This window comes from Phytophthora cinnamomi, assembly GCF_018691715.1.
Source record: "Phytophthora cinnamomi strain GKB4 chromosome Unknown Contig53, whole genome shotgun sequence".
NCBI lineage: Eukaryota > Oomycota > Peronosporomycetes > Peronosporales > Peronosporaceae > Phytophthora > Phytophthora cinnamomi.
The window spans coordinates 1,554,582-1,565,929 of record NW_027150986.1 but is presented as its reverse complement, the minus strand read 5'-3'; the positions used below and the strand labels follow the sequence as shown (position 1 = coordinate 1,565,929).

Sequence of the window (11,348 nt, the reverse complement as noted above, 5' to 3'; positions counted from 1 at the left end):
GGTTGGTGGTGGGAAACCTTCGAAGTCAGCGATTCGAGGCCGACCCATTCATCCCAACTCGGCCTGAATACTAACAGGACGCAAGACCTGCATGCAGCTCAGAAAACTGCTCCAGCAACGACCTCCATCGTGCACTCACTGCCAGCGTTGCTGCCCTGCCACCGTTGCTGCCCTGCCACCGTTGCTGGAGCATGTTGCACTCGTTGAAGCCGGTACCGCAGCCCTAACCGGTCCTGGACCGAGGAGTCGGTACACAGTACCACTAGATTGTGTACCGCACATGAACCGCTGTGGTTGGCTGTGGTTGCCTCTTGGGCGCCCAAGACCGCCATCTCCGGCTCAGTTCTTTTCAGACAGGTAAGCCGCGAGCGTCATGGCGTCGTAGCTTCGTCGGTCTCACGCAGCCAGCGCCCTAACCTTCGCTCGCCTCCCCTGCGTTCTCTCAGGTATATTCATCACCATGCCCGCCAAGACCCAGAACATCGTGCTCGCCCGCGGCATCAACGCCATCTCGGCCAACAGCCTCTCGAAGAAGAACGGCCGCGGCAAGGTCGTCAAGAAGGGCGGCGACAAGAAGGTCGTGGCCAAGAAGGTGTCCACCAAGAAGTGGTACCCGGCTGACTACATCCCGAAGCCGCTGCCGTCGGCCAAGACCAAGCGCAACAGCGTCAAGACCGCCAAGCTGCGCAAGTCGATCACCCCCGGCACGGTGCTGATCCTGCTGTCGGGCCGCTTCCGTGGCAAGCGCGTGGTCTTCCTCAAGCAGCTGGCTTCGGGCCTGCTGCTCGTGACTGGTGAGTTGCAGTCGCGTTTGATGTGCATCTCGGCGACACAGTGGGCACTTCAGAGACGGCATTCCGATGATGCAAACTTGACACTCGAGAGGCGCTCTGCCGTCCCCTCCGCAGCTGCTAAGCTTTCCACGACTCGTGCCTTCGCGCTGTTCCACTTCTTTGCTCCCTCGTATGAGGTGCGCTTTTTAGTGGGCTACGGCTGGAGGCATGCGGTAGCTGATGGTTGTCTTCGGTGGATGCGGAGGGGTGTCTTTTTGCCTAAGATCCATCAGATTATGAGACCTGAGGAATGCCGACTCAAAAGGATCTGTCGCCGAGCAAATCGGTTGTTTCGGTGAAACATTTGCTGACTTGGTGAATTGTTTTTTATTTCAGGCCCGTACAAGGTCAACGGTGTGCCGCTCCGTCGCGTGAACCAGTCGTACGTGATCGCCACGTCGACCAAGGTGAACATTGAGGGCCTGGAGCTCCCTGCCATTGACGACGCCTACTTCGCCAAGGAGAAGGCCGCCAAGAAGAGCAAGGAGGAGCAGTTCTTCGCCCAGTCGAGCGCCGTAAGTGTTGTTTTTGAGCTTACCTTGCGATTCCTTGTGAGCATCCCGTTCCGTTGGTCTGTCGTCGAGAACACTTTACGCATGATCCGTCCACATCGAGCAAGGAACGCGTGTTTTGGTCAAAGATCGGGATGACGAACCCCTCCGGGATCTCTCCTTTTCGATGACCAGAACAGCTTTTATTGCGTGGACGGATTAGGAGAGAAGCATTGATTTTGACGTCTTTGCTAATCTCGTACCACATGAGCGCTTGGGATCGCTTGCTTCGGCACACAAGCTCCCTATAAGACACTAACTTTGTGCTGTTGACTCCGTTACAGGCCCCCGTCATTTCGGAGCAGCGCAAGAAGGACCAGAAGGCCGTGGACTCGGCTCTGATCAAGAAGCTCGACGCCGAGCCGTTCCTCAAGGCCTACCTGAACGCCAAGTTCTCGCTGACCAAGAGCGACCGCGCCCACGCCCTCAAGTTCTAAGTGCGCAATTGCTATTGTGTAGCAGTGCGATGCGATGGAATGAGATGAAAGAACAATATACCTGATGAAACTATCACCGAACTTGATTTGCTAAACTGTTATCCTAGAATCTCGTCAAGCAAGTCTTGCAGCAAAGTGGTGTCATTCTTGCTGTCTTCGTCGCTATCGTGTTCAGATGAAGTGAACTTTCGGGTTGAATAAAGGCTGTCGCTGTTGCCTTCGGTAGTTAATGTGCTGTAGCTTGAGCTCTTCTTAACCGGGTTTCCTCTGAAAGAGCCGCTGCTTTGAGTCGGAACTTTTGCGTCTGCCATGTCGTCAAACCCGCCAGGACGAGCACTACTGATCACCGTCGAGCCCCATTCCTGGTGTCGCTCTTTGGCCGTCCACAAATGGTGCTCTTGTCTCGACGACAACCCGCCACCTCCAACCCAGTGGCCTGAATTTTCCACTGCACTAGTTTCCTCAGCCTTCTTTGCACAAACACTCGTTCGCGCTGCATAACCCGAAAATCCACCAACAGACTTGAACTCACTTCGGAGTGGCAACACGGGGACACCTTCATCGACCATAGTCATCGAGGGTATCGTCAGTATTGGTCGTGGCACGGTCTGATCGAAGAAGCGGTGCTGAAGTGCCTGAGCTGCTGTAATGCGTCGACTTGGATCGTATTGCAGTAGGTCTTGCACAAGTTGGACGGCTGCAGATGGCGTACCTGGTGGCAGGAATCGCCCCCAAGAAACAGGAGCGCATTTAGGGAACCGCACCTGCATATGAGAAGCCATTGCTGCACCCTCGGGCCAAGTTTCTTTGGTTGGTGTGCCGAGCACTTTGCAGATACGATAGAATTGATCAGCCTCGGACGTTCCAGGAAACAGTGGAGTACAAATGAGCAGCTCCACCATGATGCATCCGCACGCCCACATATCAATTGGGCTGTTGTACGTTGTCGAGCGCAGTAAGAGCTCTGGTGCACGGTACCATCTTGTTGCAACATAATCCGTGAACGGAGGTCGCGACCGAATTTCACGAGCTTGGCCGAGGTCTGCGATCTTGAGTGTGTCATCATGACACAACAAGTTCTCGGGCTTGATATCGCGGTGGAAGTAACCATGCTTGTGCATATATGCAAGTCCGCTGAAGAGTTGGTACATAATTGACCGTACTTGGGCCTCTGAGAACCATTGATGCGGAGGTGTTGAAGTCCACGATGAAGTTGACGCCTCTGAATTTGAATTCGTATCAGCACCGGAGCTGCAACTTCCTCCATGACTTTTGAAGTTGCGCATGGCCCTGAAAAGGGATGTCTCCATGTACTCGAACACGAAGTAGAGCTCTTCCTTGTCACGAATCACCTCTTTCAACAGCACAATGTTTTCATGGCGCAGCACGCGCAGCGACTTGAGTTCACGCAATTGAAGACACTCCTCCCAAGTGGGAAACAGCGCCTTAATTTTCTTGACTGCGACGATTTCGTCCGTCTTGAGGCTGCGTGCACGCGAAACCTCGCCGAAAGCACCGTCGCCGACCCGGTCCAGCATCTCATAACGATTCATCTTGTAAGTGTGCCCGGGCGAAGCCCTCGACCTTGTCGATGCGATAAGCAAGACTACCTTATTAATAACCATCAGCGAAAAATACAAGAATGGCTAGGAAGTTGCGGGGTTGATTCGTGTTGATGATTTCACGCCAATCGACTAGCCTGAATTTTATGATGATTTAGTGAGCTTGCCATAGCTTTCGATCATCCAGCGCAGAGTACGCGCTACCGTATCAATATCAACCTTGTGCAGAGCACTGCTCACAGAAAAGTAACACAAACATTTAGTTACTGACTTGGAATTCCGTGGCATCCATTGATATGAATGCCTGAAGTACCTGACTGGAAGCACGGCTAGATCGGTAGACTGACGCAGCTTGTGGAAGTTATCCTCAGCACCTGCACCATCACAATATGTGGAAGTGAGATCACTCGTTGCTGTTCGTAAATGACCTGATGCTACAAGTATTCTGCTTTCTCACCTTGCTCGTCCATCTTGTTGGCGACGATCAGAGACGGTCGCGACGAAATCCCTGGGGCGTAGAGCTCCAGTTCACGTTGAAGGTGTGTGAAGTCCTCTAGAGGATCGCGACCCTCAGATCCCGCCGTATCAAGCACATACATCAGGATCTGCGTTTGGAGGAAGTACCATCACATGCGCGTTAGAGTAGATCAACAAGAACACCGAATCTCCCTTACATACCTTTGTACGCTCAATGTGACGCAAAAAATCGTGGCCAAGACCAACGTTGCGGTGTGCACCATCGATCAGACCTGGGATGTCAGCCACACTTAAGCGGAACGTGTCTGGGAACTCGACAATCCCCACATACGGGTGAAGCGTCGTAAATGGGTAAGGCGCGATCTCGGGTGTGGCGCGGCTCAACACGCTCAGCAGTGTAGACTTGCCAGCGTTCGGGTAGCCCACAAGACCCACATCAGCGATCGTCTTGAGTTCCAACTCGTAGTACTGCGAGGTGCCCGGCTGGCCCGTGGTCTTGTTCTCCGGCATGTGCTTGCGCAGGCGTCCGAACTTGGTAGTCTTGCCTGCAAGGATGCGATTGCCCAGGCCAGGTTTGCCACCCTTGGCAGCAAGGAACGTGGTGCCGGGCTTGTCCAGGTCGCACACCGTCTCCATCTGGTCGACGATCTCGTACTCGCCGTTCTCGAGCTCGCGTTCGTACCGCTCCACCCGCTTCACCAGCGTGCCACACGGGACCTTCACCACGCAGTGCTTGCCTCTCCTACCAGCAGCATCGTTCGCTACAGCACCACAGCAAGACATCCAACCATCTCAGTCAGCAACAGTTAACCGCCGCCACCCTGGAGCCAAATAATTGCACTCACGCATTCCGTTGGTTCCCGCCCCTCCCTTGAAGTGGTGCGTAGCGTTGGCCAAGTTCTGCATCTTGTCGCTGGCCTCGATGACCACGTCTCCGCCGGCGCCGCCGTGGCCGCCATTGGGCCGCTTGCGCATGGCCGACTCGGCGAAGAAGCTGGCGCAACCGTTGCCGCCGTGACCGCCCGTGGCCTTGACGCGGATGCGGTCCACGAAGCGGCGCTTCGAGTGCTGCGCGCGCCGTACGCGCACCTTCTGCTTGACGTGCTCCTCGACCTTGCGGCGGCCTGCGGAGGCCACGTCGCCCTCGTCGTCCAGCGTCCAGTCCTCGTCGAGGTCGTCCAAGTCGTCCCAGTCCAGCTCCAAGGCCTCCAGCTCCTCGTCCTCGTCGTCGTCCTCGCCGCCGCCTTGCACACTGAAGACACGCATAGAGGAGCGGCCGAGCACGCTGCCACGCCGCAGCGGCGCCGCCGTCAGGCCGCGCAGCAGGTTGGACACGCGCAGCATCGTGCCTTGATCCAATCTGTGGTTGTGTCGATTGGCTCCGCTACGAAAGGCGTGAAATAAATTACCGTAATTTATTTTCTCAAAAAGCCAACATGGCTGAAGCGGACGACTTCAACCGCTTGTACGGATGCTGGATCGGATACAGTCAGCGCCTCATTACACAGCTCACAGGCGTGTTGTGTTGTGTGGGGACCCATGCCACAGGTACGAGAGGCTGGTGGTGCGCCGTGCAACCAAGAAGAAGCGCGTCAAGCGAGCTACCGCAGCAGCTCCTGTCGCACCGCCAGTCGTGGAGGATGAAGCAGCAGCTGCAAAGGCGCTGGAGGCGGCGCGACGAGAAGCAGCGCGGCGGGAGAAGCAGCGGCAGCATGAAGAGAAGGTCGCCGGGACAGTGAGACGGTTGTGTCTGGCCAGGAACCTTCGCGGGCTGGCTCGGTGGAGTCGCTGCAGCGCCCAGCGCCTGGCCTTCCGGCTCTGCGACGCGACCGAGCAGAGCGAGCAGGGCTTTCTAGACAACTACCGAAGGCTTAAAAGACAGCACGTGAAAAAGCAGGAGAGGAGCAGGTCGATATTGGAGCGTTGCATGAGGATGGAGCACATCGCAGCCAGGTGAGGAGGGCGGCGTCCACGTCGATTCACCCAAATTTCTTACTAATCCGCTTTTTCTTTCTCCTATCGGCTAGGTTGTACCTTTGCCGAACGGTTGACTTTCAGCCTGCAGCAGCGACGACAATGGAAGGAAGACCGCGTGTGATGGATGAAATACTGCTATTTTCGCCGCCAAGCGCATTGATTCAATCTCAGATCGGGTACGCTGGTCGGGGAAACGTTGTACCCCCTCCGCCGCCAAGACATACGTCGAGTGGTTAAAGAGTCACAATGATCGTCTCTAAGCGGAGAGCTGGAAATATCGATAAGTTTATGTATTGTGTAAATCCGACTATCGTCTAACCTCACACTCATCCCATTGTGACCGAGCCACGACTCATGAGTAACCGAGTTTCTGTGGCCCCGGCATAGCCATCCTTGGAGAATGCAAAACCGTGATATGCCTTCTGCAGTGTCGTCCTGTGCGTCGAAGGTCGACCGTTTGTTGGAATGACAGATCCGCTCTTCCTGGCTGCCTTCTTTGAGTGAGGTAGTCGAGCTGGTACTGCCACAGAGGCATTGCTATTGTCGTTCCACTGCAGAAGCTTGCGATCAAGATTGAACTTGATGACCTCCTTGGCCAGCTGCCAGTATTCGGGGAAGAATGTCGACTTAACTGCATTCAGAAGATGCGCATACGAGAGCGCAACTACCGGTACAAAAAGCCAAACCAACCAGAACGACGCTCGCCCAAAAGCCTGCTCTAGCATAAGTTCCCACGTGAGGTCGGAGAGGGTAGCTACGTGGCTGCAAATCAATGCCACTAGAAGCCATGTGCCCACTGAACCTGCGTAGAGGAAGTAGTTGAAAAAGTAGAAGCCGTTCTGAAACATAAACAGCTTCGCATTGGCTATCGACACAACAAGTGTGAACACAATGAAGCCCTCTAGCCACATCGTCGGACTCATTCCACTAAACCCCGCGTTGGCCATTCCGTGAAGAGTAACAAACGTGATTATAAGGCTCTCCACGATTGCACCGACGACCCACAGAGAAAAAATCTTGGTGTTGATATCTTCATCGCGAGGTCCCGTGAAATAGAGCTTTGGAAATGTCATGGCAACGTCATCGTTAACATCTTGGTCCAGAATTGAGGCTGCAACAATAGGAATCGCCGTTAAAGCGATGTTGTATAGCTGTGTACCGCTCTCCAAGTAAAACTTCTGCCCCGAAAATCCACACAACAACGTGAACCAGTATTGGGCAGCAGTAAAGAGAATGTTCTTGTAGAAAATGTACAACACCAGTTGTGCCATACGTCGGTAGTTCCAGCGACCATGCACGAGCAATAAGCGCTGTAGAAAGCGAAATTGCGCGATAGCATAGTCACTCGAGTTAACAGCTTGCATACCCTCTTGACCAGAAATACCAACACCGATATGAGCTTCTTGGATCATGGAGACATCATTTGCCCCGTCTCCGATAGCGAGCGTTCGGACACCAGGGACGTATTCTTTGATGAGAGCAACCATTTCGGCTTTTTGAGCGGGCGACACACGACATGCGATCACTGCCTTGCAGTATTGTGAAAACTCAGCGAGAAGCGGGCGACACGTTCCCCGAAGAGCGAACATAAGTGTTTCGCCGTCGATTACCAGTGCTAGCTCGCGTAACTCGCCTCTAGTGCTAGGCGGTGAAGCCAGATAGACCGTGACGTCTGCGCTGCGCGCCCCAATCTCATCGCGTAGAGTGCTTTCAAGAATCTCTGGGGTGGGTGCGTTTCTTGCGTTGATGATGAACATCTTCATGTCATTTGTAACGAGTTGGCAAGCGAAGCCAATATTGATAGCAGTTTCTTCCTTGTCACCCGTGAGCACCCAGATCTTGATACCTGCGCAGGCCAAATTGGCAATCGTATCCGGGACACCGGACTGCAATTTGTCTTCTATAGCGGTGGCTCCAAGTAGTTCCAAGTCACTCTCAATCTCACTCATACATTCATCGATGACGTTGGGAAGGTCTTTCTTGCGCTTGTCAATTTCGGCAAGGTTGTTTTGGGCTTCGTGAAAACGGGACGCCCACTCAGCGTAGTAGGACGGTTCAATTTCACGAACTGCAATGGTCAGTGTGCGAAGCCCATCTTCAGCATACTGATCAATGTGGCGTCGAGTAATCTCTTGGAGTTGTGACGAGGTCGATTCATCCTCTTTATCCTTCTTGAGAAGCCCGTAAATGATCACATCCGCGCCTTTCGAATACAAGAAGATTCGGCCGTTGGGGTGGCGAATAACCGTGCTCATGCGCTTGCGGGTACTGTTGAATTCCAGTACGTCTAGCATCTCGTATTTCTGTACGATACCACGCACTTTGACGTGCGCGACACCAGGAGACCGATTTACAAACTCATACCCAAAATATCCAGCACCGGCAACGAGAGCCTGCTCATCAGGTGACGACGCTGATAGCGTCACTTCACTGGAACCTTCGTGCCGTTCTGGGATGACTGTGTGACACACTGCTAGGTGAGTGAAGAAGGCATCGATACGTCCCTGCTGAACTGATCCCGAGTCCCCTTTCATATCATTAAACAACTCGGGACCATCAAAGTTCACATAAGGAACCTTGGGACCCTTCGACTGAACAGACATGTCAGGGAGAGGCTTTCCTGCACGCCTTAACGCTGCCAGCCCGATCTCAGTGGTTCCGTTGCCGTACGAAACACCACCGATCGAGCACTTTCGGAACTCCATAACATTGCAGGTTAGCGTGCCCGTTTTGTCGGAAAATATGTACGAAATTTGCCCGAGTTCTTCATTTAACGACATGGAGCGCACGAGAGTTGGGGTGTCGGTGTCCGGGTGATAAATCGTGATGTCCCACTGGATAAATTGTGCTTGGAGATACTTCACCATACTCATGGAAACAGCTAGTGAAATCGGCACAAACTGATACATAAGTAGCAGGTAGTAGAACAGCATGATAAGCCAATCCACGAAGACACTGTTGTCGGACACGTCCAATTCAAGGTACCACAAGGAACTGTGGTTCGACTTCCAAGTCACTGCACCTGTTGCGCCTACAGCACTGAAGATGACCAGTATAGACAGCAACACGACAGTGTACTGGTTGATCGACCGGTCCATGGAACTCATTTTAGACGGAGGCGCCGAATTGCTCATCATGATCTTAGTGTCCTTGCCGGTGTTAAAAACGACACCATGCACCCAGTCAGTGTTGCGGATAATGCAACCACGGAGGATGATGCTTTCGTATGGAATGGATGCTTTTTCCTTGCCCTCAAGCTCCAAAACACCTTGAAAGCTGTTAATTGCATTGTTGGGGTGCTCACAACGGATTACACCTTTCATCGCGACCAAATTATCCTCGGATCCCATACTCGCCAGTGTGCATTCCATCGCAGAACGGACTTTCATGTTGGTTTCTCCATCTAAAGACTTGGTTTCGACGTAGCAAATTCCGCACGGAGGTTGGTTTGGAATTTCGCTAACCGCGAGCACCAGCATATCTGCAGGTACTAATCCACGGTTTGCAACCTTGACGATGTCGCCCACCACAACATCAGCCCATGTAATTTGCTTGAATTTTCTGGTTTCACGGTCGAGAACGAGGGTTGGACTTGCGTTGGCAACATTGTCTGCCTGGTGACGCTTGTGATCTTCGAGTATGGCAAACACGCCGTCAACCGTTATGATGAACAGCAAGGGCGGCAGCGTTGACGGCTGCCCGCTGGTGTTACTGATCTGTGGAATGCACTGCAGGATACAGATGATAAGGAAATAAAGGTTGGAGAGCTTGCGGAAGCTTTCGAACAGGAACTTGGGCAAGAAGCTCGCCACCGTGTACTTGGACGTGACGATGAAGTTGTTGCAGTAGCCAGCTTCAGTGTTGCGATGGGCATCGTTCAGGTGCACGACGCGGAAATCTCCAGCGTCTCCCGCCGCTCCTTCACCCATGAGTCACACACAGCGACAGCCAAGACGTCAGAGAAGGAGGGTCGACGGTACTGACCAAGGTGAAAGGAACGATGCGCACTAACAACGGTCCCTGTGAATAGAGCGCAGCGACAATCATGAGATTGGGGAGGGGTTTCGCCCTTGCCTCAGCTACTGGGCCGCCCAGCATACAAGGCGAGGCTCGCTATATTCGGAAAAAGTGGAAGTACGGCCGAGTTGTGTGTATTTTTATGCTGTCACTTGTTGAGCGAGGAGAAGCAGCAACTTTGCTACCGAGCATGACAGGCTGGTTGTTTTTACATGCATACTTGTTGCTACACGAAGTTCTTGCAGCCACTGACTTATTAAAAAGTTGCCTTCATCGGGCCCCTGTCGCTCCACTTCAATTTGTCAAACCAGAGTGATGGTCACTTCAAGTGCAAGTATCTTTCCCCTCAGTTTGGAATTTGCCGCCTCCGGAGCAAGTCGATGAAGACTCAGCGCGCCCACCGACGCAAACTGCGATTCAGTTCCACCAAAGTCGCTGCTCCCGTGGCGGCGACCAAGGCGGAGCGCGTGCCCAAGCAGCCAGTGAAGCGGCGAACGCGCCAGCAGCGCTCGCGCCGCGTCAGCCCCGTGAGCTCGAGCCACAATACCGCAGCGCAAGACCTTCCGAGCGCGACGTGGAGCGACGTCCAAGAGCGACTCGCAGCTGCTAAGAACCTGGGGGAGCTGTGAGACGCCACAGCAGGCGTAGGTCGAGGCAACGGCGGCGGACTGACGTGGATATTCATGTGGCTCTGCAGCACACACATCATGCTACAGTTCTTCAAGAAGCACGAAGACCTGCAGGGCTCTGCGTCTGCCCCTGCGTTCCCGATCTTCGTCCCAGCCAGCGAGATCTACAAGATGAAGGGTAGCGTGTGTGCTTTTGCATCTGTCTCGCTTCGTGGTGGAGTCTTTGCCCTGATGAACGCTGCGTAGTGCCGAGGAAGAGGAGGATCTACGATGTGCTGAATGTCCTGGAAGGTATGCGCGATTTGGGTTTGATGAGGTAGATGGAGGTAGCGTGGAATCGACAAGTGCTAATGCGGCCGCAGGGATTGGGGTGATTAAACGCGTTCGTTGTGTCGAGACACGAAGGACCAAGGGCGGCTTTTTGTACTTTGGGAAGGACGCAGTGATTCAACGGCTGGCGGAGATGCAGAGCAATGCGGCACAAGTGATGGTAACTTTTCGCCAGCGTCGGGGCTTGAAGCCAGCCAGCATCACGGAGCAAGACAGCGCTCTTGTACAAGCCATCGAAGAGCAGGCAACAGCTGAGAAGTGGACGGGGTTGACATCTACAACAGTCTGCTTTCTGAGTTTGCTCTTTCAGCAAGACTTTCAGGTCGGAATGGCAGTCCCTGGACTGAGCGAGCGGCTTGTCGAAGCCAAGAAATCAGTTGGCGCCTTAGTTTCGACGTCACCACAAAACGAGCCTCCGTACACCGATGTGCAGCGCCGAGTGTACGGCGCAGTGTCTGTGCTGGTTGCCTGCAACTTGATTCTCACTGCGGCGACCACGGCTACGTCAGTGGGAGCTTCTCGTGAGCTTTCCGAT

At 53.8% G+C, this 11,348-nt stretch overlaps 6 protein-coding genes across 7 annotated transcripts; 3 read left to right on the top strand and 3 right to left on the bottom strand.

Moving 5' to 3' along the window:
• Positions 1 to 460: 460 nt before the first annotated feature.
• On the top strand, positions 461 to 1,821 carry IUM83_00434 (60S ribosomal protein L6; the record flags this gene model as incomplete). The annotated part of the gene is made up of 3 exons (XM_067924206.1): positions 461 to 794; positions 1,170 to 1,348; positions 1,669 to 1,821. The coding sequence occupies 3 exons, from the start codon at positions 461 to 463 to the stop codon at positions 1,819 to 1,821; spliced, it is 666 nt and encodes a 221-aa protein (XP_067789106.1).
• A 98-nt stretch (positions 1,822 to 1,919) lies between these two features.
• On the bottom strand, positions 1,920 to 3,374 carry IUM83_00433 (CMGC/RCK/MAK protein kinase; the record flags this gene model as incomplete). Its single annotated transcript, XM_067924205.1, has 3 exons — positions 1,920 to 2,006; positions 2,118 to 3,041; positions 3,111 to 3,374. The coding sequence occupies 3 exons, from the start codon at positions 3,372 to 3,374 to the stop codon at positions 1,920 to 1,922; spliced, it is 1,275 nt and encodes a 424-aa protein (XP_067788738.1).
• Positions 3,375 to 3,527: 153 nt separating this feature from the next.
• Positions 3,528 to 5,204, bottom strand: IUM83_00432 (obg family GTPase CgtA; the record flags this gene model as incomplete). The annotated part of the gene is made up of 5 exons (XM_067924204.1): positions 3,528 to 3,615; positions 3,697 to 3,757; positions 3,841 to 3,988; positions 4,062 to 4,621; positions 4,706 to 5,204. 5 exons carry the CDS (start codon positions 5,202 to 5,204, stop codon positions 3,528 to 3,530), a joined length of 1,356 nt encoding a protein of 451 aa, XP_067788739.1.
• A 92-nt stretch (positions 5,205 to 5,296) lies between these two features.
• Positions 5,297 to 6,074, top strand: IUM83_00431 (uncharacterized protein; the record flags this gene model as incomplete). The annotated part of the gene is made up of 3 exons (XM_067924203.1): positions 5,297 to 5,325; positions 5,409 to 5,813; positions 5,888 to 6,074. The coding sequence occupies 3 exons, from the start codon at positions 5,297 to 5,299 to the stop codon at positions 6,072 to 6,074; spliced, it is 621 nt and encodes a 206-aa protein (XP_067788740.1).
• Positions 6,075 to 6,163: 89 nt separating this feature from the next.
• Positions 6,164 to 9,766, bottom strand: IUM83_00430 (Phospholipid-transporting ATPase; the record flags this gene model as incomplete). 2 transcript variants are annotated; one of them, XM_067924201.1, is made up of 1 exon in its annotated part: positions 6,164 to 9,766. In XM_067924201.1, the coding sequence occupies one exon, from the start codon at positions 9,764 to 9,766 to the stop codon at positions 6,164 to 6,166; it is 3,603 nt and encodes a 1,200-aa protein (XP_067788741.1). The 2 variants fall into 2 exon arrangements, with proteins under 2 accessions (XP_067788741.1, XP_067788742.1); XM_067924202.1 differs by having other exon boundaries at positions 6,164 to 8,944.
• Positions 9,767 to 10,234: 468 nt separating this feature from the next.
• On the top strand, positions 10,235 to 10,729 carry IUM83_00429 (Coatomer subunit alpha-1; the record flags this gene model as incomplete). The annotated part of the gene is made up of 2 exons (XM_067924200.1): positions 10,235 to 10,479; positions 10,552 to 10,729. 2 exons carry the CDS (start codon positions 10,235 to 10,237, stop codon positions 10,727 to 10,729), a joined length of 423 nt encoding a protein of 140 aa, XP_067789264.1.
• Positions 10,730 to 11,348: the final 619 nt, after the last annotated feature.